Source organism: Heptranchias perlo, chromosome 18, assembly GCF_035084215.1.
Source record: "Heptranchias perlo isolate sHepPer1 chromosome 18, sHepPer1.hap1, whole genome shotgun sequence".
NCBI lineage: Eukaryota > Metazoa > Chordata > Chondrichthyes > Hexanchiformes > Hexanchidae > Heptranchias > Heptranchias perlo.
The window spans coordinates 9,191,880-9,218,428 of NC_090342.1; the positions used below are offsets into that span (position 1 = coordinate 9,191,880).

Sequence of the window (26,549 nt, forward strand, 5' to 3'; positions counted from 1 at the left end):
AACTTCAAGCTATGCAGGACATTTCATGCTTTCTCTGCAGGGATTGATTTTAGCTGCTGGTTTTCACAATAAAACTGCAAACAAAACCAGCTGAATAAAGCAACTTCATTTATTGCTGAGTCTATGCCACACACAAATGAGATCATTTTCTATATTTGTTTATTATGCTTCATACACCACAGGCCAGGAAATAAATGACACTGGGATAACGATTCTGATTTTCTACACAAGATCCACATGGGTTATTTGGAGTTTGGAGGCACCAGGGAGTACTGACCATAATAATAAAAAAAGAGAAAAATGGGTTGCAGTGGAATTAGAGGGGTGCCCTATCAGATGACGTTTTTTTTTGGTATTCTGTCCATTTATTGTGTACTTGTCGTCCTTCATTTCTTTGACCTGTTTAATACTTTACATTTATCAGCTCAGTTTGCCATATATCTGTTCCAACGGATCTAAAGCCTTTTGTGAATCCTTTGTTGCGTCCTCTGTATACTATTTTCTCTTTCTGTGTGCTGTCAGCAGATTCAACCAGATTACAATTGGTTTTAGTACCTAGGTTATTTATGCTGCAATTGTTGCAGTAGGCTTATGCTGCCTTCTAGGGACTGTCACTTTGAGGGAGAAAAGCTGCTAATTTTGCAGTTGCGCTTTTCAAAACAAGATCTTCCACTTGTTCTAGAATAGAAGATTCATCTCGCCCTAAACTATTAGAACTTTTTAAAATTTGTTTTCAATATATGGGCATCACTAGCAAGGCTGCATGTATTGACCATCCCTCGTTTCCCTGGACTCTGAGGCTTGTTAGGCCATTTTAGAGGCCATTAAGAGTCAACCACATAGTGTGGGATTGGAGTCTGATGTATGCCAGACTAGGTAGAGGAGGCAAATTCCCTTCCCTGAAAGGCATTCGTGAACTAGTTGATTTTTAGTGACAAAGCAGCAGCTTTCATGGTCATATTTTTCTGATGCTAGCCCACAAATTACTGTATTTCTTGAATTCCATTTCATAATTTCATAACCACTACACTACCATACTCATGATTTATACCATTCTACTGATTACATTCCTGAATATTATTAAAAAAACAATAGTGTTACACTATAGAAAATTAAAACAGATTTTTAATCAGTTTGCAAATTTTGTTGTATGTATATATTTTTTTATGTTTATCTCGAAGACTAGAAAAGCCATTATGACGACTCCTTTTGCATTCATTTAAAAAGGTTAAGTACTTGTTTAAAAAATTGCTGTGTATAGTATGTACTGTACATGTATACTAGCTAACAAATTCAATTTGGCAAACTGATTTCTGTTATACCAAAAATAACAAATAAACCCTCCCTCCACTGAAAGCAGTGGCTGTTACTGTGCAAGACTACATTTTTATTTTCTGATGTAAAAATGTTTTCACTGAGTAATATTTGTTTAATTCATTATCTTTTAATCAGCTAAATTGCAATTAGTCTTTCCATCGCAGGAAGTTCTGCTACCATTTAATTCACAGGAACAAAACATAATATGTAAGAGAGTGGATTATTTAAACCACAGCATGCCAATAAGTACACTGAGTTTGGAGAAGAAATCAAAAGTCCCAAATCTGCGCAAGATACGGGTCTTAATTGTTGGGTCGCACCAGTCTAAACCTTCCTGTTGGATCAGGCAGATACCACCTTTCCCATAATTCCATGTGTGCAGTGGGATAATCCCAGGGTTTGAATCTTCCGTTCCAATGCAGCAACTTTGCTTCAGAAAGGAAATGTTCAGAGTATCTGTCATCAGGACTCCAGCCTGCAGAAACACAATTGGAAAAGTACAGAAATTACACTGTTTTAAGCTGGCAAATATTCCATGACTGTATACTTAAAGGGAAAGACATGTCTTGTATTTGCAACAAAGAGCACTCCTGGTTCTATTTTCTGGTACTAAGTAGTTCTTGGCTGTCAATCCACATAGTAAAAACTAGGTGATTTATATTATACTGGATCTCTGTTGTCTACATTATATCCTTGAGGTTCTGTCCAGTAGGTACAAGATTTTAATTCTGCTACTACATGATTTCACTAAATATAAATTCATAGTATTTGCCCAGCTTTCTTCTCATCTTGATGCAGATACCTTTAGTGAAAGTTTCTCAGGTTTTAATTTTTCACCATGTTGTCAAGTCTCGTGCTACAAGTAAATACACCCTGAGGTCATTCAGTGTTTAACTATTGTCAAAAATAGTTTTGCATTGTAAAAAGTGTAATATCTGTGTATACTGACATACCATTTTTATTATATTAATAAGATATAGATAGATTAAAATAGCAACAGTCCCAACACCAACCCATGGGATAACCCATTTGTAACCTCTGGAAGAGTTCCCTGTTTTTAAGCCAGTTTTCTATTCTGAATCATACTTTACCTCCCATTCCATGACCACTTTAGCCATTAGTTGCCAATGTGCAACCTTATCAAAAGCTTTCTGAAAATCCAAGTATAGAATATAAACTGCATTCCCTTTCCGCCATGTTAGTAATGTCTTTTTAAAACAAAAACAAACTCCTGTTAATTCCTTCCCTGAATGCACACTGACTTTATTTTAACAATTTATGGTTTTCCAAGTGTTCACCCATCGGATGGTTTCAAATACAGAAGATTTTGCGTTCAAGCCCCCTCTCCAGGAATTGAGCACATTGTTGAGGCTGACACTTCAGTACTGAGGGTGTGCTGTGTTGCCTTTCAAATGACATGTTGAACTGATTCCCTGTCTGCCTGTTTAGGTGGACGTAAAAAGATCCCAAGCCACTATCTGAAAAAAAGCAGGGAATTGCCCTGGCCAACACTCGGCCAAAACAGATTAGCTGATCGTTTATTTTGCTGTTTGTAGGACCTCGGTTCTGTGCAAATTGGCTGCTGCTTTTGTCTACAAAACAACAGCCACTGCACTTCAAAGTTAAATTAATTGGCTGTACAGCGCTCTGGGATACTCAGAGGACATGAAAGGTGCTATATAAATGCAAGTTCCTTCATGAGTGGCTCTAGTTTTATTGTACTGAAAATAATTTTTGAGGACGGTTGGTTGGCTGGTACAAGAAAATTGCGTATTTTGAAAGCTATAGAGGAAATTTGGTGCCCAAGCTGTTTAAAACTATCATGTATTCTTGGCTGTGTCCTATGCAAGTAATTTGAAAACAGTCTGCCATATTGTGCAAAACTATCCAGCCAACTGTTGGCAGCTCCCCATTGCTTGTTTTGATTATAAAGGGTTAGATGTAGTGGAAAATCTATTCCATGAATATTACAGTTAAATGGAGGCACATTGGGGTAGATTTTTATCTCCACCGTCTGGGCAGTCATCTGACTGAGCAGATTGCTTTCTTTTTATAGAACCTGCCAATTTGTATTCCATTGATTTAAAAGGAATGAAAATCGGGCGGGTTCTATAAGGGGTGAATGAATAAATGATCAGCCAATCCACTCCACCAGTTCACTGTCCAGGCAGTGAAGACAAAAATCAACCCCATTATCTTAAAATGACTGCATTAGCTACAGAAGTATTTTAACTGATTCCAATTTGAGTTCAATAATTATATTTTCCAGGTCAAGCCCAGTGACAGAAATCTAACTGAACTGCAAAATATCCTTTAACTCCATTTCATATCTTTAAAAAAAAATGGACCAAATAAGAATATAAGAAATAAGAGCAGGAGTAGGCCAATCGGCCCCTCGAGCCTGCTCCGCCATTCAATAAGATCATGGCTGATCTGATCCTAATCTCAAATCTAAATTCATGTCCAATTTCCTGCCCGCTCCCCGTAGCCCCTAATTCCCTTTACTTCTAGGAAACTGTCTATTTCTGTTTTAAATTTATTTAATGATGTAGCTTCCACAGCTTCCTGGGGCAGCAAATTCCACAGACCTACTACTCTCTGAGTGAAGAAGTTTCTCCTCATCTCAGTTTTGAAAGAGCAGCCCCTTATTCTAAGATTATGCCCCCTCGTTCTAGTTTCACCCATCCTTGGGAACTTCCTTACCGCATCCACCCGATCAAGCCCCTTCACAATCTTATATGTTTCAATAAGATCGCCTCTCATTCTTCTGAACTCCAATGAGTAGAGTCCCAATCTACTCAACCTCTCCTCATATATCCACCCCCTCATCCCCGGGATTAACCGAGTGAACCTTCTTTGTACTGCCTCGAGAGCAAGTATGTCTTTTCTTAAGTATGGACACCAAAACTGTATGCAGTATTCCAGGTGCGGTCTCACCAATACCTTATATAACTGCAGCAATACCGCCCTGTTTTTATATTCTATCCCCCTAGCAATAAACGCCAACATTCCGTTGGCCTTCTTGATCACCTGCTGCACCTGCATACTAACCTTTTGATTTTCTTGCACTAGGACCCCCAGATCCCTTTGTACTGCAGTACTTTCCAGTTTCTCGCCATTAAGATAATAACTTGCTCTCTGATTTTTCCTGCCAAAGTGCATAACCTCACATTTTCCAATCTAGGAACATGCTCTTACCAAGGTGCCGAATATGCCATAAAGGGTTCAATAAAGAGTGTTTATTGTGAAACACTATTAGCATAGGGGGGGTCACTACTCCTTCAGCCAAAGCACTGCTGTACAGGTTCTCCCTGTAAAAGAATGGAAACCCAGGTAAGTGAATTAGAATACCAACACACCACTTTCACATACTGATGAGACAAGAAACCTATTTCTGTGTGATTAAACAGTGATTAAAGAATGCACTAGATCAAAAGCAAAATACTGCGGATGCTGGAAATCTGAAATAAAAACAGAAAATGGTGGAGAAGCTCAGCAAGTCAGGCAGCATCTGTGGAGAAAGAAACAGAGTTGACGTTTCAGGTCGAAGACTTCGTCAGAACTGTTGGGGAGGGTTCTGACGGAAGGTCTTCGACCTGAAACGTTAACTCTGTTTCTTACTCCACAGATGCTGCCCGACTTGCTGAGCTTCTCCACCATTTTCGGAAAGAATACACTAAGTTGTATGAAGTATTACAAGCTTTGTTCATAAATTTAAATATATTATTTAACACTTGCTTTCCGATATAAAATAAATAAATGGGGGCGGATGGGAGCACAAGTTGTGCACTTGGCTCGTTAGGCCCATGTTCCGTTAAATTAGATGGCCAGGCCCCATAACGTGGCTGGAGTCCCTGGGTAACACTCCCCATTTGGAATGGGGGCCGAAGGGAAGGCCCTAACCTTGCAACACTTATTGTAGGTTGAGTTACTGGACATACAACTCTTACTTGAATAAATCTTTCCTATTACGGAATGCCAATAGTGAGAATCCTTTGGGTTGCAAGACCAAAACCAATAACCATGTTGACTGGGAAGATGGTGGCAGAAACTAGAGAAGATGGCAGTGATAGTAAATTATATATTTTCTATGCAGTGCTGTTTTTTTAAGCTGTTGCCCATTCTGGGGTAGAATTGACCTCCCAGTTTTATCATGTGAGCCAATTCCTACCCAAAGCTCTGCTACACCAGCAAGAAAACAAATGCTAATTCTAATGTTTATTCAGCTGCACACCAAATAAAAACACTTTTAGTGCATCAATGCATCAACAGTGCGATGCCATTAGCACCAACGTACAGAAAACATGGAATCCAGCCTCTCCAATTTCTCAATTACTATTGAGCTAACTCCATTTTACATCGTGGGCTCATTCCATTGGATTAAAACATCCCAATGCTATCATGCTGGTTTATTATTAAAAATAACTGTCTAGTGTGCACACCACTTGTCCATAAACCTGACGACCTGTTATCACAGTTTTTGGTCATGCTTTTCTGTCAACGTTTACCATTATAAGTTGCTATGTCAACATTTACTATTCAATTTGGCTATGTCAACTGTCATGGAGTAGTTGGAACCCTTGCCCATTAGATGGCTCTGTGGAGCCAGTTTCTGAAGTTCCTCTCCAATTCTATCATCTTGTATGTTAAAAAAGAAATGTAGATTCATCAACTGACTTTAGGCAATTTACTGGTCTCATAGGAAACATGACTGTGATACTGCTGACATCACCTCTAAGGCACAACTCCCTGACTGGCCCTTACGAAGAAAAATATAGAGACATTGTTTTGTATAGAGGTATAAACACACGAGAAAAGCACCCAACTCACTCTACGTTTGACACCAGCCATTTTTCCAACTGCTTAGTAATCCGTTGCCGTTTCCATTCTGTAACATTTGCAACAAACGCGCCAACATTAAAGGAACACGTAGTGGGATTTATCCCTAGCCCTCTGATTGTTGGCTTCCGATAGTCTAAATGCCCCATATATGTGGTCTGGAAGGAAAATAAATCAGATTTGTAGTTGCATTTTTTTATAGAATGAATTTGAAGGGGGAAAAAAAAGCATACGTTGCAACAAATCGTTCAGTGATTAAAAACATGCAAGCTAAAGGGAAGCAGTTCTTTTAAATAAATGTACACTTTCACTATAGGTGCATGCTTTACTGTTACTGATGCCAGTTTAGATCAGATTACAGGAGTCACCTGCATTCCCATACTCCTAACCATCTCGTGAGTTGAGGTCAGGTCACAATCCGTTGAGAAAGCAGCAGCGTGGCCCGGGTCCAGGTCGGTGTCGTACAAGTCCCGGATATCACCTGTGGGTTAAAATCAGTTCAAATTCAAATAACAAGATTTGACTACAACCAACAAACAAGTATGTTAGCAGTTTAACAAAACACATTTGGCAATTACTGTATTAGGACAGAAGGGAAGCAGGAGGCAGAATAATTAGAGAAAACCAAAAAAAAACTTGTGCAAAATTCCACACAATCTTTGCAGTGCTTTCATCGAGTGCCTGCACAAATACTGTGCTAATAATTGACACGACAGAGTATATGACAGCATTGTATTGAAGGGATACTGTGGTGTTTCCATGTATGCACCAGTATTGGGTGCCTTCCCTACTAACTAATTCTTAGCTGATGCTTGGTGTACTGGTGTCAGCTGTGCCTCAGTTGGTAGCACTCTTGCTTCTAAGTCAGATAGTTGTGGGTTCATAGTCCAGGCTGATACTCCAGTGTTATACTGAGGGAGTGCTGTGCTGCCTTTCAGGTGAGATGTTAAAACCGAGGCCCTGTCTGCCCACTCAGGTGCGTGTAAAAGATTCTACAGCACTACTTTGAAGAAGAGCAGGGGAGTTCTCCCCTGATGTCCTGGCCAACATTTATCCCTCAACCAACATCACTAAAACAGATTATCTGGACATTATCACATTGCTGTTTTTGGACCTTGCTGAGTGCAAATTGGCTGCCACGTCTCCTACATTACAACAGTGACTACACTGCAAAGAAGTACTTAATTGGCTGTAAAGCACTCTGGGACATCCTGAGGTCGTGAAGGGTGCTCTATAAATGCAAGTGTTTCTTTTTACTGTGAATACAGTGAGCAGAACTGTGTACAGATCTCTATGCCTGCAGTACTGTGTACTGTTAGGGTCACTATTATGGGAATGATAACCCGGCTTTGAAGAAGGTGCAGTAAAGGGCAACTAAATTGATAACTGAGATTAAGAGGCTGAGTTACGAGGAGAGGCTGGGAATGTTTGCACTGGAGAAGAGTAGGTCTCAGGGATGATTTTGTAGAAGTATTCAAGACCCTAAATGGTACAGAAAAGATAACGGTCGTTCTGTTTAACATAGTCGCAGATTGTACATGAAGGCATAGCCTTAAAGTTAGAAGAGGGAGGGTGAACGGACTGTCTAGATTTAACTATTTTACACAAGGGAGGCAGTGGGAGCTGAGTATTCACATTCAAGAAATACCTGGAGAAAAATCTGCTATGCGAAGTATGGTGGGACATGATGTTTCCCAGACACCAGGATCGACCAGATGGGTCGCAATGGTCATTTCCTGTTGTGTATATTTTTATGCTTCTATGTGATGAACATTACCATGCTGCAAAGTAAGTTATTGGTACTGAGATAGGTGCTCAGTGGCATTGACATGGTGTCTGTAATTCATTCAAATAAAGAATTTCTTGTGAGTTTAGATATTTTAATCAAGAACATGAGGTTGGAAAAATATGAGGAACAAGACTTAATTATAGCGTTGGACTGGTCTGGGAGCGAACTCAGCAGCATTGGCAACTCAGTCGCAGAGCCCAACCTCTGACTGAATGTTTTTTTAGAAGTTTGATACTTGGGACATTCATACACCTCTTTTACTGGGATTTCTGCTGCCACATATGTAAATGGGATCAAATAATCCCGGTGTAAAGCCATTAAATTCAAACTGTTCTCAACTCTTACTTCTAACTCTGCAACATCACCCACCTCTGCCTTACCCCACCCTAACCGGTGCTGATACCTTTATCCACACTTTTGTCACCTCTAGCTAGCCCTGACCTCTCCAGCACCCTCTTCTATAGCCTGCCGAGCTCCACCCTACACAAATTCCAACTCATCCAAAACCACTGCCCATATTCCTGCCCCGCACTGAGTCCCACTTGGCCATTACACCTGTTCTCGCAGATCTTTGTTCCCCCAAAGCATTGAATTCAAGAGCCTTGTTTACAGAACCCTCCATGGCTCAACTCAACCCTACCTCTACTACCTCCTTCACCCTATTTCACAATCTGTGCCCTTTGCTCCTCTGGGTTTGGCCTCCTGTGCATCCCCCCCCCTCTCCTACCATCAGTGGCACAGCCTTCAGCAGTGTCAGCCCCACTCTCCGGAACTCCCTCCCTAAACCGCTCTGACTTGTTGCTTCTCTCCCCATTTTTAAAAGTCTCCTCAAAACCTATCTTTTCAACCATGATTTCAATCATTCCTCCTAACTCTTCCGCGACTGCTGGCTATCCGTTTTCGCCTGTGAGAAGTACTTTGAGACAGTTACTGTATTAAGAGTGCTATATAAATGGCAGCTGTTGTTACTATATTACTTGCACCGAAACCTATCCAAAGTAGCCTGGCTGTGTCCAGTGTAGCAGAGAGGACCAACACAATGTCCCATATGCATCAATGCAACCATTTATATTTACTGGCACAAACTCAACTCTTCAAGGCAAGAGTCAACATGCTGCTAGGTAGGGACAAGGTGTGCTGTCTGGGCTATACTGTTTCTGCACATTCTGTGCTCCAGTTCTGATCACCAATGTGTGTGTAGGTGCACACGTGACCCACGATGCCTACACATACATAATACTGGAGTACGACATTCGGTTCTGGGCACCGCACCTCAGGAAGGAAAAATTGGCCTGGGAAGGGGTGTAGCGCAGATTCACCAGAATAATACCGGGGCTAATAGGGTTCAATAATAAGTTCAGGTTGCATAGACTAAGCTTGTATTCCCTTGAATATAGAAGATTATGGGATGATCTAATTGAGGTATTTAAGATGGTTAAAGGATTTAATAGGGTAGAGAGAGTTCAGAACAAGGGGGCATAACCTTAAGATTTGAGCTAGGCCGTTCAGGGGTGATGTCAGGAAGCATTTATTCACACAGAGGGTAGTGGAAATCTGGAACTCCCTCCTCCAAAAAGCTGTTGAGGGTCAATTTAAAATTTCAAAACTGAGATTGATAGATTTTTGTTGGGTAAGGGTAGTAAGGGTTACGGAACCAAGGCGGGTAATTGGAGTAAAGATACAGATCAGCCATGATCTAATTGAAAGGTGGAACAGACTCGAGGGGCTGAATGGCCTACTCCTGTTCCTACGTTCCTACAGCGCTGCTCCAGGTTTCAGAGGAAGCTCGAATGCCCGGTGTGTGCAGCCATTAGAACCAGGCCAGAACAACCGAGGGCACTGAGCAATGTGTTGCTGGCATGTGAACCCACTCTAGAAGGTGAGATATAAGAATTGAACTGGTCCGAAAATCTTGTCAGTGCAGAAAGACATGAAAATACCTTGTATAATGACATCATCGTCCAAGTATATCACCTTTTCATGATCACGAATAAGATATGGAATGAAGTATCGGACAAAGTTGAGCTGAAACAAAAAAATATTCTGTGAGGAGATAACGCTACATGGAAAATAAACAAAAAGAGTCACTTCGATATTAATCAAGAGATGTGAGTCCTGATAAATCTAACCGCTTTGCTGAGATGATGTGGAGATGCCAGTGATGGACCGGGGTGGACAAATGTAAGGAGTCGCACAACACCAGGTTATAGTCCAACAACTTTATTTGAAATCACAAGCTTTCGGAGCTTTGCTCCTTCGTCAGGTGACACCTGACGAAGGAGGAAAGCTCCGAAAGCTTGTGATTTTCAAATAAAGCTGTTGGACTATAACCTGGTGTTGTGCGACTCCTTACATTTGCTTTGCTGAGAGATATTCTGCTTCAATCAAGATTTACATTTGGATCAGGACCATACCCGCGACATCCACCACCTAGAAGGACAAATGCATCAGGTGGATGGGAACACCATCACATCCAAGTTCCCATCTCAGTCACGCACCATCCTGATTTGGAGATACATCGACTGTTCCTTCATCATCGCTGGGTCAAAATCCTGGAACTCCCTCCCTAACAGCACTGTGGGAGAACCTTCACCACACGGACTGCAGCGGTTCAAGAAGAAGGCCCACCACCACCTTCTCAAGGGGCAACTAGGGATGGGCAGTAAATGCCGGTCTTGCCAGTGATGCCCGCATCCGGAGAATGAATTATTAAAAAAAGGATTTCTATGCATTGCAGATGAAAATAGCCAATCGACAAATCTTTGTACCCAGCGATAGCCTTACAATTTTGGGGGTCAGCCTGTGAGGTAAGTCATACGGTACCCCCTGCCCCACCCAGTCTGCACATCTCACTTTACTACCTGCATTTTTAACCCCACCTTTGGTAATCTCACCTTGCATTTTGCCCACACACTTCTGGTGCACTCTGTCTGTGCAGAACCCGGACAAGGAGTGGGGAATAATATCAGGCCGTACATCTTGTTCTTTTTTTTTCCCAAAGGTAGTGGTAGAAATTAATAGGGCATATTTTTTTTAAATGCAACAGCAGTGTCTCCAGAGTCTAACTGTGCTGCAACTGGTTTTCTGACTAAAGTGTAAGAGCACATCACGTGTCGTCTGAGATTCCACCATTGAAAGGAAAGCAAAAGACGGGCAAAATGTGTGACCGGCAAAACTCCGCAATAGATTCCTCGCAAGCTAATGTGATTTTAAAACTTTATTGAGCCTGCCCTGCTCTATGTGCCTCTCCAGCGCCCTGTTGGACTGCCCAGGGTGGCACATAGTAAGTAAATTCATCCATTTGAACTTACACAAATTGTATCTCTCACCAAACCCTCTTCTCACAGCCAGAGGAAGGTGGAGGTTTTGACGTGAAGGTTACCCTCTTTCAGATTATCATTTCATTTTTTTTCATTACAACAACAACTTGCGCCTTTAACGTAGTAAAACGTCCCAAGGCGCTTCACAGGAGCGTAAATCAGACAAAGACACCACCCCGAGCCACATAAGGAGATATTGGGACAGGTGACCAAAAGCTTGATCAAAGAGGTAGGTTTCAAGGAGCGTCTTAAAAGAAATCTAGGAATCTATAACACATCCACACGCTGTGTGAAGTTTGACCTCCAGGCCCTCGAACCTGCTCCTATGGAATCACACATACTCACGGGTTGGAGTAACTCGGGCCTCGCAGCGTCAGGTCTTACTTTCCCCTCCAGTACAGCAGGATTGAATTCCAGTACTTTGTACTTAATGTCTTTCAGTTTTGTATTTTCAATCCATTTGCTAATTGAGAGAAAAAAAAAGAAACATGCCTATCAATCAGTTGGAATGATGATTTGGAGGGGTGGGGGGAGCACACGGCAGTAAAAGGCATCAGATGATTGTGAGGGCTCTTTTTCCTTCATATGGTGCAAACAAGTTTCTTCACTCGCCTCCAATGGAACTTTTCTCCATTCCACCCACTAACATGAGTTGAGCAGAGATGCCAAGTCTCACTGCTTTTGTGTTATAATCAGAATCTCATTTTCCAAATCCATAAAATATTTACTATGTCTTTGGAAGCGCACTATGCTGTCACAAGCTTCTTTCAATATCAAACTTTACACTTTTTTTCTCGGTGAGCAGACCCCCATATAGCTCTTAAATGTCAACTTTAATGGTTAGCAATACCGGTTTGCGAATCGAGGAGATTGGGAATTGGGTTTAGAATCAGAATCAGGAATAACTCCACATGGTCTTCAAATCTCTCAAAGTTTGGAAGCTCTGGCAGAAGCCCCCCTCCACACCTAAGGCCACTTGACACGGTGATATGACTTCCATTTAGTTTTGCTGTGTCACTGGATTCACTGCCATCTTAGTAAAGTGTCGCCATCAGGAGTGAAGGAGCTGTCATTGGGTACAAGATGGGGCAGGAGGGGGGTAATTTCGAACTTCACCACCTGGGTGGTATTGTGGCCGAGCAGATCTCCCGCCCCTCGTAGAACCCGTCTGATTTTCATTCCCTTGAAACCAGATTGATGTAATTTACACTAATGCACGGTGCCAGGCAGTTCATGTAACTCACTACATGGTAAGCCACTAATCTCATTCATGGCATCAGTAGAGGCTCTGAGCACACTAAGCCGGAAAATTCCTCACAAGCAGAGAGGAAATAAAACCTTAGCGCCTGTCACTCTATGTCACCACCACTGACCTCCTGGCATTGGCTCAGGAGTGGGAATGGAGGATGATTGGAACACGTTGACTGACTGCGTTCTCAGTGAGAAAATTGCAGGTGCCATTAAAGGATACCTCAATTTTCTGTGTTCTTTTTGTACCCTGTCAGGTCAGTACTGTACATGTCTTATTTTTAGATCCAATTTATAAAATGGAGGTAAGCCTTTCACTTTCTGGCCTATTTACACCCTTCTGTGTTAATTCAGTAGTTAGGATCTTGACTTGCTTTGAAGTTTGCCCTACTTTTTAACATGATAATTTCCAATGGCCTCAATTGAAAGGTGGTCTAAATGTTAAAAAAAACACTGGCATTTATATAACACCTTTCACGTCCTCAGGACGTCCCAAAGCACTTCCTAACCAATTAAGTACTTTTGAAGTGCAGTCACTCACTATTATAATGTAGGCAAACGTGGCAGCCAATTTGCACACAAACAGCAATGAGATGAATCAGCAGATAATCTGTTTTAATGGTGTTGATTGAGGGATAAATGTTGGCCAGGACACCAGTAGAACTCTGCTCTTCTTCGAATAGCAGCCATGGGATATTTTTACAATAACTTGCATTTATGAGCGCCAATGTGTAAAAGAAAAAACAATGATTGTACTTCTGGTACTCTATGGCGTATACTCTTCAATTGGCAAGGTTCATGTACAAAAATATGCTCGTATTATTTTCCTCTGCACTATTTTTAGGCAGGTGTTAACGTATTTAAAAATGCTTGAAAATGGAGCACAGATGAGTAAGATTTGAGCACATTAAACATTTATATGTGAACCTTACCAATCAAAAAAAATTGTAACCTACCTTAAAAACAAGAAATATTGAAAAAAATTGCATTTATAGTGCGTCTTTAATGTAGTAAAACAGGAGCATTATAAAACAAAATTTGACACCGAGCCACATAAGGAGATATTAGGACTGGTGACCAAAAGCTTGGTCGAAGAGGTAGGTTTTAAGGGGCGTCTTAAAGGAGGAGAGAGAGGTAGAGAGGTTTAGGGAGGGAATTCCAGAGCTCAGGGCCTAGGCAGCTGAAAGCATGGTTGCCAAAGGCGGACAGATTAAAATTGGGGATGCGCAAGAGGCCAGAATGGGAGGAGCGCAGAGATCTCAGAGGGTTATTGGGCTGGAGGAGGTTACAGAGATAGGGAGGGGGGGGCGAGGCAATGGAGGGATTTGAAAACAAGGATGAGAATTTTAAAATCAAAGTGTTGTCGGATCGGGAGCCGATGCAGGTCAGCGAGCACAGGGGTGATGGGAGAAGGGGACTTGGTGCGAGTTAGGATCCGGGCAGCAAAGCTAACGTTTCAGATCGATGACCTTTCATTAGAATTGAATGGTCATCGGCCTGAAACGTTAGCTCTGTTTCTCTCTCCACAGATGCTGCCTGACCTGCTGAATGTTCTCCATCATTTTCTGTTTTTATTTCAGATTTCCAGTATCCCAGTATTTTGCTTTTGTTTTTATGAAGACATATGAAGACTTGAGCATGATATGAATTCGTTGGGAGGTGCGCGGATTTTTTAAAATTCACATTCACTCCAGATTTTGCAATCCATCAGCAGTTAAAAAGTACTCCAAGTCAGCCATCAAAGTCAATGAATTCCCTTATCATGTTCCTACAGATGCTATAAGAATTATTACAACTTATTATTTAGTAATAGCGTTTGGCAGTTTAACAATGTAAATTATGCTTTTTTTTCTCTGTGACAATATAAAACCTAGATGTAGAAAATAAAGTTGCTCGTAGAAATCATAAAGCATTCCAGCACATCAAATCTGCCCCATTAATTTTCTCCATGAGCCACCTAATCTAATCTCATTCTCCGTAACCTTCACCATTCCTATTTTTCAAGTCATGATGTGGAGATGCCGGTGATGGACTGGGGTTGACAATTGTAAACAATTTTACAACACCAAGTTATAGTCCAGCAATTTTATTTTAAATTCACAAGCTTTCGGAGGCTACCTCCTACCTGACGAAGGAGGTAGCCTCCGAAAGCTTGTGAATTTAAAATAAAATTGCTGGACTATAACTTGGTGTTGTAAAATTGTTTACAATATTTTTCAAGTAACTAAGGTCCTTTTAAAATAATTTATGGACTCTGTTTCAACAAGGGTTTCAGAGAGAATTTTACATTCTAACCACCCCTGATGTAAAAAAACTTTTTCTAACGCCCCCTCTAATTAATTTCGGATTATCTTAAATTTGTGCCCTGTCTTTACCATCTCATCACCAGCAGAAACAATCCACCATTACTTCAGTGAAGAAAGGCCTGAAATCAACAGTTATGACAAGTACGTTACCTAATATGAAGGAGGGAGTCTCTAAGTGTAATTATGTAGAAAAAGATATTGGCGTTAGTGTTGCTATTGATGCTGTTGATTGTTGCTATTGTTCCTCCCATTCGATCCTCCACAGCGCATATTATAATAGGTATAAGATCTCCTGCAGCAGCTCTGCTCTGCTTCATTGCACGGACTGCACTGGGGGTAGCTGGAGAATCAGGTTCTTCAGCTGTACAGTAAAAACACACAATCAGTTTAACTAAACACAGAGAGAGGTAAACGTTCACTTAATAATTACACAGAATCTTACAGCACAGAAACAGGCCATTCGGCCCAACAGGTCTGCGCCGGTGTTTATGCTCCACACGAGCCTCCTCCCACCTTACTTCATCTAACCCTATCAGCATATCCTTCTATTCCTTTCTCCCTCATGTACTCATCTATCTTCCCCTTAAATGTATCTATGCTTTTCGCCTCAACTACTCCATGTGGTAGCGAGTTCCACATTCTAACCACTCTCTGGGTAAAGAAGTTTCTCCTGAATTCCTTATTGGATTTATTAGTGATTATCTTACATTTATGGCCCCTAGTTTTGGTCTCCCCCAAAAGTGGAAACATCTTCTCTAAGTCTACCCTATCGAACCTCTTCATATTTTTTAAGACCTCTATTAAATCACCTCTCAGCCTTTTCTGTTTCTAGAGAAAAGAGCCCCAACCTGTTCAGTCTTTCCTGATAGTTGTACCCTCTTAGTTCTGGTATCATCCTTGTAAATCTTTTTTGCACTTTCTCCAGTGTTTTTGATTAAGAACTAATTATACCCATCAAGTTATATTATATACATAACAATACAGTGCTACACATTTCCTGTTTCACATTATTACTCTTTGGTTGTTATTTCGTTCCCTTCCCCTCTTTAGGTGTCCATTTGACAAGCACCACTCACTGGCTGAGATGGTGAGCTGAAGACCTGCGCCCACCAGGAGTTTGGGAATACTGCTCTTGAGGTATCAGCTAAGAGGCATCTTTCCAGCCTGTGGCACAGTCCTGTCGGCACTCCAAAGCTCTATCAACTGGATGTTCCACTTCCGAGTAAGTTTCCAGAAGTACTTCCAGGATTGGGTTTTCCTGGAATTTCCAGTAAGAATCACTTCAATTATGTGGAGAGACTGGAGAAGCTGGGACTGTTCTCTTTAGAGCAGAGAAGGTTAAGGGGAGAGGTGTTCAAAATTATGAGGGATTTTGATAAAGTAAATAGGGAGAAACTGTTTCCACTGGCAGGAGGGTCGGTAACCAGAGGACACGGATTTAAGGTAATTGGCAAATGATCCAGAGGGGAAATGAGGAGAATTTTTTTACACAGCGAGTTGTAATGATCTGGAATGCACTGCCTGAAAGGGCGGTGGAAGCAGATTCAATAGTGACTTTCAAAAGTAAACAATTTTACAACACCAAGTTATAGTCCAGCAATTTTATTTTAAATTCACAAGTTTTCGGAGGCTTCCTCCTTCCTCAGGTATTTACATTTACCTGAGGAAGGAGGAAGCCTCCGAAAGCTTGTGAATTTAAAATAAAATTGCTGGACTATAACTTGGTGTTGTAAAATTGTTTACAATTGTCAACCCCAGTCCATCACCGGCATCTCCACATCATGACTTTCAAAAGGGAATTGGATAAATACTTGAAGGGGGAAAATTTGCAAGGCTATGGGGAATGAGCAGGGGAGTGGGATTAATTGGATAGCTCTTTCAAAGAACCGGCACAGGCATGATGGGCCAAATGGCCTCCTTCTGTGCTCAAGTCTCTGGAGTGGGATTTGCACTCACAACCTTCTGACTCAGAGGCAAGAGTGCTACCCAATAAGCCATGGCTGACACCAAGTCATATAAACCATCTAAATGTCAAATTGCTTCAAATCAAAATAGGTTTCTAATATATCCTTGAACCAATTCCCCGAATCCCAATATGAACCCCTCCCCCGAACAATGGAGGTACACTCACCTGATTCCTCCTCATGGAGAGACACGTTGTGGAATTTGTTATACAGAACCAGGCAAAATGTCAGAATGACCAGGAGCAGCAAGCCCTGATTAACTAGACAGAACGTAAAGGGAAAAACAAAAAGAAACAAGGCATTTAAAGTTAAGTATCTGTTTTGAGAAGAGAGAACCCAAAAGGAACAATCAGCACCTCACAAAGTTAAACAAAGCTCATTATAAACAAATCATGTTTTTCATAAAAAGCAAAAACTTTTTAAAAACATATTGAAATATTAAACCAATTTCTTTTCATGAACTTGGTGTCTTATTTATGTTTGTAAGCTGCAATGCATTTTAATTAATCAGGATACATGAGGCTAACTGTGAAAGCACCTCTAGTACACCAGAAAATTGGCCCTAGAGCCTTGATTTCCCGATTGGCCTTATCTCAACACCGACAGTAGCCTTGGGATATTTGCCAGCATTAAAATAACGGCGATTGCAAAATCTAGGCTCAGGAATCTCTAAATAATTTATTATAGTAGCGCAGTTCCTTGTGCCACGGTGTGGTAAGATGAGGATTCAGACCATCATGGCAAAAATCCCTGCTTCAGGTGGAAGCATTGAGTAGGGCCCAGGCAGTTCACCATGCAAAAATCCGAGTACAGCTCAGGCAGCTCACCGCAGGCAAGTACCAAGCTGAGTCCAGGCTGCTCTTTTACATAGAGTGACATAAAAATTGAAATGAAAACAGGCCGTTCAGGCCTACACGTCCGTGTTGGTGTTTATCCTCCACACAAGCAGTAGCCCATTCCCATGTGCTTGCCCCGTCTCCAAATCCCCTCTTTTCCTTCAACCACCTATCTAATCTATACTTAAATGTTGACAAAAGACTCCTTGTCACGGTTCTTTGGATTCTTTGGCCACTTTTTTCAGAGAAAAGAATTGGACATAATGTGTTTTTTAATATGTGATTTGAGCAGAAGCTTCCTCAAAAGGGGTTAGTTTCCTCAGCTGGCTCCACATTGACTTGTGGCTGCAGAGGCAGACGAGAGGTACTTAAAATGTGGGGTGGGCAGTAATCATTGCAGCAATCCCAAACAATGGTCAATTTGTTAGCAACGCTGGTCATTCAGGTAGACATATAGTCCCATTAGTGATGACAAACTTCTTTGATCTCTGTGGGTCAGGGAGGGGGCCACTTAAAATCAGGACAGATATCAAAGAGTCAAGTGCAAATGGGACAACCTCTGCCCTGCCCTAAGAGTTTGTGCTTTTATGCTAAGTAAAAAGTCGGCCAAAGTGGGCTAGCATATGTGCGTTCATTATGTGTTTCTGTAATAGGACACGAATAGAAGTTATACTGATCATACCGAGTGTTTCTCATCGTACTCAGTGTTCTCTATGTTTTGCCTACTGTGGCATAAAGCAGCTTACGATCTGAATCGAACGTTGACTCACCTAATGTTAACTCACCCCGCCTGCGGAAAGATTGGAGGAATAAATGTGCGTAAGACATGGAAATTCGGTCCAGAACAAAAAGGAGTTTCACTGTTACACTCCCATGTCCACTGCTGCACTAGTAGATTCAGGGAGGAGGGAGTCAACTATTGCAAGAAGCAAGCATCCAAACTGTCTCAGGAGTGATTGGCACCACTGAACCCGAGTAGATATCTACGGCTCACCCAAAGTCGTAACATTCCTCAAAACCAACCTAGAAGTTTCCCGTCACCCCATCCCAATTCTTCTCCAACTACAGTCCGTCCTGCCTCTGTGAAGTGCCTTGGGACATTGCGGGGGGTATTAACTGGAAACCGATTTCGGGTAGGCCGGGGGCAGGGCGAGCGTCAAACTCCCTCGACGGCAACAACTTAACGCCCGGGCAATTTTAACACATGGGGCCTCATTTGCACTGGCCAAACTGGCGGAAAGAGGCAGCTGGCCGGCAGCCTGTTGGTTAAAATCTCGTGGCCCGGAGGCCGCCCGTCAGCTGCACGGTAAGTGGCGGGGAGGGGGTTACGGCAGAGTCTGGCTGGTGGGAAGATAGGGCGGGGGGAGAGGGGGCCTGGGGCAGCAGAGATCGAGACTTGCCTTGTGGACCAGGAGGAGCAATTCACTGAGCACTCAGACCGCACCGGGCTTCTATTGACGTAATAGGATCCCGATTTGCAGTCCTGTGTGATGCTTTGGCCTGAATTAGGCAGCCGCCTCAACTGCCGACAAAACAGCGGCGTTAAAAATCCCCGCGGAGCAGGTATGGAGTGGGTAACTGACCCACTCCTTCTAAACTGCCCCCCATGCCCGGTTTCCACCTTTAAGACATATCAATCCCAATATCTATTCGAAGTTGATGAGAATGAGAGACACTGCTTCGCAGCATACTTACTTTTTCTAATTAATGCCATTTTTCTCCCCGTTGCTTAGCAATGGCTATGATCTGTAAGGTCTGTTAAGGTAAAGAAAAACATTAATTAACAATGAGCCTAAGAAATGATAGCACCGATAAAATCTCAATACACTCTTAACTACTAGATTGATTCCTGAGATGAGAGGGTTGTCCTATGAGGAGAGATTGAGTAAAATGGGCCAATATTCTCTGGAGTTTAAAAGAATAAGAGGTGATCTCATTGAAACGTATAAGCTTCTGAGGGGGCTTGACAGGGTAGAGGCTGAGAGGTGGTTTCCCCTGGCTGGAGAGTCTAGAACTAGGGGGCATAGTCTCAGGATAAGGGGTCGGCCATTCAAGACTGAGATGAGGAGGAATTTCTTCACTCAGAGGGTTGTGAATCTTTGGAATTCTCTACTCCAAATGGCTGTGGATGTTGAGTCATTGAATATATTCAAGGCTGAAATAGATAGATTTTTGGGGTCTAGGGGAATCAAGGAATATGGCGATCGGTCGTGAAAGTGGAGTTGAGGATAAAGATCAGCCATGATCTTATTGAATGGTGGAGCAGGCTCGAGGGGCCATATGGCCTACTCCTGCTCCTAATTCTTATGTTCTTATGTTTAACAAGATTGGTTTTCGAGGAGTATGGGGTCGGGGGGGGGAGAGAGAAATTCAGCTTGTGCCCGGTGCGGCCGCAAAGTGGGCGGAGCAATCATTCCGAGGGCCACTGCATGCTGGTTTGAGGCCTGAGCCAAATGGCGCCGGGAAGCTGCGGGCACCAAACGGGCACCCCTTGCTGCAGCACACCGGTTGGGGAGGGCGGGAAAATCAGTCGTTTCTCGTGCAAAGTCAACCGGTAGTTCGGATCTGGGGGAAGGGGGAGAGGAGGCGGAGGGTGATCCCAGTGTGTGGGGGGGGGGGGGGGGTGGGGGGAAGGGAAGGGGGCTTCAAGCGTGCCGGCAGAACGCCGGGAACTTTCCGTGAGCCCACAAGGAGAAACTCCTGCTCCTCCTGGGCCCACAAAAATAAAAACTGAACATTTCTTGGTCCTTTTTTTGAGTGGCCTCCAGCAATTCCTTTCAGGAACCGCCCTTAGGCAGCTCAAGAGTTGGTACAACGCAGCGGAGCGTGGCGTGCCCGCCCATTACACTCCCCGAAAGGAAAACCCTGCTGAGTGTACGCCGGGCAGCCGATCAGCTACCCCCCCACTTTGCAACCTCCACCGATGTTAAGTTTCACCCCACCGTGTTTCCAATAGCATTGCTTAATATAAATCACAGTGTGCGGTGCCAATTATTATAGCTATTCGAAGAAGGGCAGGGAATTCTCCCTCGTCTTTCGGATGAGACGTTAAACCGAGGCCCCGTCCAGCCTCTTAGGTGGACGAAGAAGATCACAAAGTGCTTTACAGCCAATGAAGTACTTTTTTTTAAAGTGTCGTAACGTAGGGAACCACACCAGCCAATTTGTGCAACGCAAGGTCCCACAAACAGAAATGAGATAATCTGTTCTTTTAATGAATCAAAAGCAAAATACTGCGGATGCTGGAAATCTGAAATAAAAGCAGAAAATGCTGGAGAAGCTCAGCAAGTGAGGCAGCATCTGTGGAGAAAGAAACAGAGTTAACGTTTCAGGTCGAAGACCTTTCTTCAGGACTGTCGGGGAGGGTTCTGACGTAAGCTCTTCGACCTGAAACGTTAACTCTGTTTCTTTCTCCACCGATGCTGCCGCACTTGCTGAGCTTCTCCAGCATTTTCTGTTCTTTTAGTGATGTTAGTTGAGGGATAAATATTGGCCAGGATGAACTCCCCTGCTCTCCTTTGAAGAAATAGTAACCATGGGATCCTTTATGTCCATCTTTCTAAATGGTAAAAAGTTTAAAACAGTGGATGTCCAAAGGGACTTAGGGGTTCAGGTACATAGATCATTGAAGTGTCATGAACAGGTGCAGAAAACAATCAATAAGGCTAATGGAATGCTGGCCTTTATATCTAAAGGACTACTCGAGTACAAGGGGGCAGAAGTTATGCTGCAGCTATACAAAACCCTGGTTAGACCGCACCTGGAGTACTGTGAGCAGTTCTGGGCACCGCACCTTCGGAAGGACATATTGGTCTTGGAGGGAGTGCAGCGTAGGTTTACTAGAATGTTACCCGGACTTCAAGGGTTAAGTTACGAGGAGCGATTACACAAATTGGGGTTGTATTCTCTAGAATTTAGAAGGTTAAGGGGTGATTTGATCGCAGTTTATAAGATATTAAGGGGAACAGATAGGGTGGATAGAGAGAAACTATTTCCGCTGGTTGGGGATTCTAGGAGTAGGGGGCACAGTCTAAAAATTAGAGCCAGACCTTTCAGGAGTGAGATTAGAAAACATTTCTACACACAAAGGGTGGTAGAAGTTTGGAACTCTCTTCTGCAAACGGCAATTGATACTAGCTCAATTGCTATATTTAAATGTGAGATAGATAGCTTTTTGGCAACCAAAGGTATTAAGAGATATGGGCCAAAGGCAGGTATATGGAATTGGATGACAGATCAGCCATGATCTTATCAAATGGCCTACTCGTGTTCCTATGTTCCTATCTGAGAGGGTCGATGGGGCCTCAGGTTAAAGTTTCACCTGAAAGACAGCACCTCTGACAGTGCAGCACTGAAGTGTCAGTCTAGATTTGCACTTGAGTCTCTGGAATGGGACGTGAACCCACAACCTTCTGACTCAGAGGTCACAGCGCTACCCACTGAACCAAGCTAGACACCTTGGAAGGAGGGACTGAATGGTAAAACCAATGATATAGTAAAACCTTCATTCTATGCATATTTTTAAGACCCTTACTCACTGAACCCCAAGCAGTGCACTGCCTGAAAGGGTGGTGGAAGCAGATTCAACAGTAACTTTCCAAAGGGAATTGGATAAATACTTGAAGGGAAAAGAATTACAGGGCTATGGGGAAAGAGCTGGGGGAGTGGGACTAATTGGCTAGCTCTTTCAAAGAGCCAGCACAGGTACGATGGGCCGAATGGCCTCCTCCTGTGCTGTACCATTCTGTGATACTATAAAATATTAACTGACTTTACAGCTAGCATTTTGAAAACTGATGCATCCACTAATAACTAAATGAATTTCAAAATACAGTTTAAAATGAATCTGAGACACAATGGGGAAAATTAGTAAAGATAACTGAAAAATCCGTTAGTCCAACGGGAATCCTGGAGAAAGTTTGGCCCAATTTGACGCCATCAGACACTTTACTGTTGCACAAAATGCAGATCTGCCCAGTGATGGAATCTTAACAGCCTGCAGCCTTCCACTCAGACACGGAACAGTCAAAACCATACAGACCAGTGGACTTGCTGCCAAAACTTAATTCATGCCAGGGTGCACCCTCTCCAGCCATGATATATTAGCATCTTCAAGTAGATGAATACAGGAGCACCATAAGATTTATTAACATTTAAGCCAAACCCTTGCCTTTCCGCGTTGAACACAAAAGCTGCTGTAGACATACATCAACATTAATATCACTCCAAAAACTCTGCATAGACTATCAATGGTGCCATTTAGAGAGTTAGCCCTGGCTCAGTGGGTAGCACTCTCGCCTCTGAGTCAGAAGATTGTAGGTTCAGCACAAAATCCAGGCTGACACTCCAGTGCTAGTACTGAGGGAGTGTTGCACTGTCGGAATGTGTCGTCCTTCGATGAGAGGTCAAACCGAGGCCCTGTCTGCGCTCTCAGGTGGACGGAAAAGATCCCATGGCCACTATTTCAAAGAAGAGCAGGGGAGTTCACCCCGGTGTCCTGACTAATATTTATTCTCAACAAACCTAATAAATGATGTGGTCATTATCACATTGCTGTTTGTGGGATCTTGCTGTGCGCAAACTGGCTGCCGCGTTTCCTACATTACAACAGTGACTACACTTCAAGAATACTTCATTGGCTGCAAAGCGCTTTGGGACGTCCTGAGGTCATGAAAGGCGTTATTTAAATGCAAGTTCTTTTTTTCTATTCCTTCTCTTGACTACGAAGCTTTCCCCTGGGCAGGTGTCATTGCCTTGTGCGCAGAAGTTCAAAGGCAGGGTTAACCAGCACTTGCTAATCCAGCCATGTCACATCATGCATTAGATAATTGGAAATTTGTTTCCCACTGAGCTCCCAGGGCGGCAAATTCCTAGTCACCTAATGCAAGTTGTGACAAGGCCGGACAGCAAGTGCTGCTTAGATGGGGTTGGTTGTAGAAGGGTGGGAGTTGGCTCATGTGGAGCATAAGCACCGCGGTGCATGGACCTGATGGGCCGAATAGCCTGTTTCAGTGCTACACATTATGTATCTCGGCCTTTCTCAATGTCCTTCTGTATTTCCAGCAACCACCAGGTGTCTGCTCTGAGACAGCTGTCTCTAACTACATCCTTGTGTTATGACACCTATCTCTCTATTCTATAAAAGTTTAGTTTAGAACTTCCGTTACACTCCAGACATCACACTTTGCATAACAACTAATCTTAACAATCTTTTTTTTGAAAAAGTAGACAAGGAGAGAAAGGAACCCAGTTATTCCTGCTATTTTTTTCTGACCTCGAAAAGTTGCTGAGATATCAAGGAGCGGGTAAATGGAATTGAGGTACAGATCAGCCATGATCTAATTGAATGCGAGCAGGCTCGAGGGGCTGAATGGCCTACTCGTGTTCCTATGAGCTGCTTCAGCAGCAATAACTTACTCAAAAAGGGCGAAATTTACCCGGCCTTTTGTTGACCTCAAGACCGAATTAGACCACTTCTCCACAGGGAAAGCCACAGAAGTGGCCTTAAAGGGACAGATCAGGTTAGCAGCTCAACGTTACCACTGTGCATCAGACCCCAGGCTAATCGTAAGCCACGTCAGAGGAAACCAGCTTGTAATATTTGAAAATAAATCTGGACACAGGGACACGGAAAACCATTCTATAAATGAGATCTGTAAAGAATATGTGTGTGTGTGGGGGGAGAGGGCAGTGTTTACAACATTGTGACAATGGTGATCCCACAGTTTGACAGTAGTGCAATCCTATTAAGTGTGTGATGGATTTTCTACAATTGAGCTTTAAGCTAGAACGGGAGTCCACATTTAAAAGCAAAACTCGAGACGTACATCCCCTTCTGCCTTGCAGGCGCTCGGTGTAAGTTATTTAGGTTTTTTTTTAGTAAGACAACCCTTCCTGTTGAACCTGCAATGCTGGCGCTGCACGGCTCCAAACTCCGCCGATCTCAAGCGGATTGTCTGGGGGGACAAACTTTGTGCAGCTCGAAGGAAGAGACTGCACTTTCGCAAGAGTAAACACTTAGTGTACTTAAACACATCTCAGGCTGGGGCGAACTTGCTCAGCTACTGGGTGCTGATAAAATAACAAACAAAGCAAAAAAACTGCAGATTTGTAACTCATTAAACAATTTACCTCAAGTCACTTCCAGACTCCAGCTGAATACGTTGGTGCCAGTTTTTTTGTATATAAAAATCTGCTTTCTGGCCTCCCTCCTGAAATATTTTCCTTTAGGTGAACAAAACAACCAAAAAAAAAAGAAGGAACTTTCTTAACAAACTTTCAACGTAGGAAGCAGGACGGATATGCTGAGTTTGCCGTTGCCTCTTTCCACGCGAGCAGTGAGATCTTGTATAAATTAGGACCAGATGTCTGTGTTATTCCCCAATGCAGATCCTGTTGTTAGATTCCACTTTTTTTTTTCCCTCTCCAGAATACAAATTCCATCTGTGGGCTGCACACAGACCCGGATCAGTAGCCAGCAGCATAGGACTGGCTTCTTGCAAACAAACCCAGTCATCTCAACTCATTCCAATATCTGACCCCTTTGAGGTGCCTCACCAACCCCCCAAAAAGTAAAGACAGCTCTGCATATTTAAACCGGTCTGTGTTTATATATGTTAAATCTCACTTTTAGCAATTTCTAAATGTTCTCAACTCTGAGGATATATCTTTTCAGGCTCTTGTCATTAATTTACGCTATCCTTTAAAGAATGAAACAAAAGAACTTGCATTTATACAGCGCCTTTCATGACAACAGGACATCCCAAAGCGCTTTTCAGCCAATGAAGTACTTTTGAAGTGTAGTCACTGTTGTAATCTAAGAAACGTGGCAGCCAATTTGAGCCCAGCAAGGTCCTACAAACCGCAATGAGACCATGACCAGATAAATCTGTTATTTAGGCGTTGGTTGAGGGATAAATATTGGGAGAACTCCTCTGCTCTTCTTCGAAATAGTGCCGTGTGGTCTTTGATTTCCACCAAGGCGGGTGAGAACTTTGGATCGGAAAGGACATAAGAGTGAACAATAGAGGCCACCTTTTGGGTGTTCTTGGGTAACGAACAGTCTGGGAAAACTGACTGCAGCTGCAAAGAAGCTTTAAAGTACGATTTCTAGTCACACTTTGTGTTTAAGCCTAACCTGCTGATGTAGAGCCACCCAGTGGTCAGGGTCTGGAAAGGAGGGGTAAATCCCCAGATTACAGTAGCAGGTTTCATAGTGTGCAGTCCTATCTTAGCATCATGTACAGGTGTAACGGGTACTGCATTTTCCCATAGAGGAGCCTGATGTGTGTTACATCGAGTTACATCGAAACTACAGCGCAGAAACAGGCCATTCGGCCCAACAGACCTTTGCCGGCGTTTATGCTCCACACAAGCCTCCTCCCTTCCTACTTCATCTAACCTTTTCAGGATATCCTTCTGTTCCTTTCTTCCTCATCTAGCTTATCTAGCTTCCCCTTAAATGCATCTATGCTATTTGCCTCAACTACTCCCTGTGATAGCGAGTTCCACATTCTAACCACTCTCTGGATAAAGAAGTTTCTCCTGAATTCTCTATTGGATTTATTAGAGACTATTTTATATTTACGACCTTTAGTTTTGGACTTCCCCCGCCCCGCCCCAAGTGGAAACATTTACTCTACATCTACCCTATCAAATCCTATGATTATCTTAAAGACCTCTATCAGATCACCCCTCAGCCTTCTCATTTCTAGAGAAAAGAGCCCCAGCCTGTTAGCCTCTCCTGATAAGAATATCCTCTCAGTTCTGGTATCATCCTTGTGAATCTTTTTTGAACCCTCTCCAATGCCTCTATATCCTTTCTATAATATGGAGACCAGAACTATGCACAATACTCCAAGTGTGGTCTAACCAAGGTTCTATAGAAGTTTAACATAACTTCTTTGCTTTTCAATTGTATCTCTCTAGAA

General features: G+C 42.8%; 1 protein-coding gene across 1 annotated transcript; it reads right to left on the bottom strand.

Annotated features, from left to right (window-relative positions):
* Positions 1-95: 95 nt before the first annotated feature.
* On the bottom strand, positions 96-24,945 carry glt8d2 (glycosyltransferase 8 domain containing 2). Its single transcript, XM_067999342.1, has 10 exons — positions 24,751-24,945; positions 19,315-19,374; positions 16,951-17,043; positions 14,970-15,180; positions 11,611-11,728; positions 9,886-9,970; positions 6,525-6,637; positions 6,148-6,314; positions 4,516-4,628; positions 96-1,792 (listed from the first exon to the last, which is right to left on the bottom strand). Exons 2-10 carry the CDS (start codon positions 19,331-19,333, stop codon positions 1,620-1,622), a joined length of 1,092 nt encoding a protein of 363 aa, XP_067855443.1. The 5' UTR covers positions 19,334-19,374; positions 24,751-24,945; the 3' UTR covers positions 96-1,619.
* Between the last annotated feature and the right edge of the window lie 1,604 nt (positions 24,946-26,549).

Bases quoted from the DNA above. Each gene is read 5' to 3' on its own strand.
- glt8d2 (XM_067999342.1), bottom strand. The intron at 6,638-9,885 runs GTATTTTCATGT...TTTAACCCACAG, and splicing joins CGATGATGTCATTATACAAG to GTGATATCCGGGACTTGTAC. The intron at 1,793-4,515 runs GTAAGAGCATGT...GTGTTTCTGCAG, and splicing joins ATGGCATATTCGGCACCTTG to GCTGGAGTCCTGATGACAGA.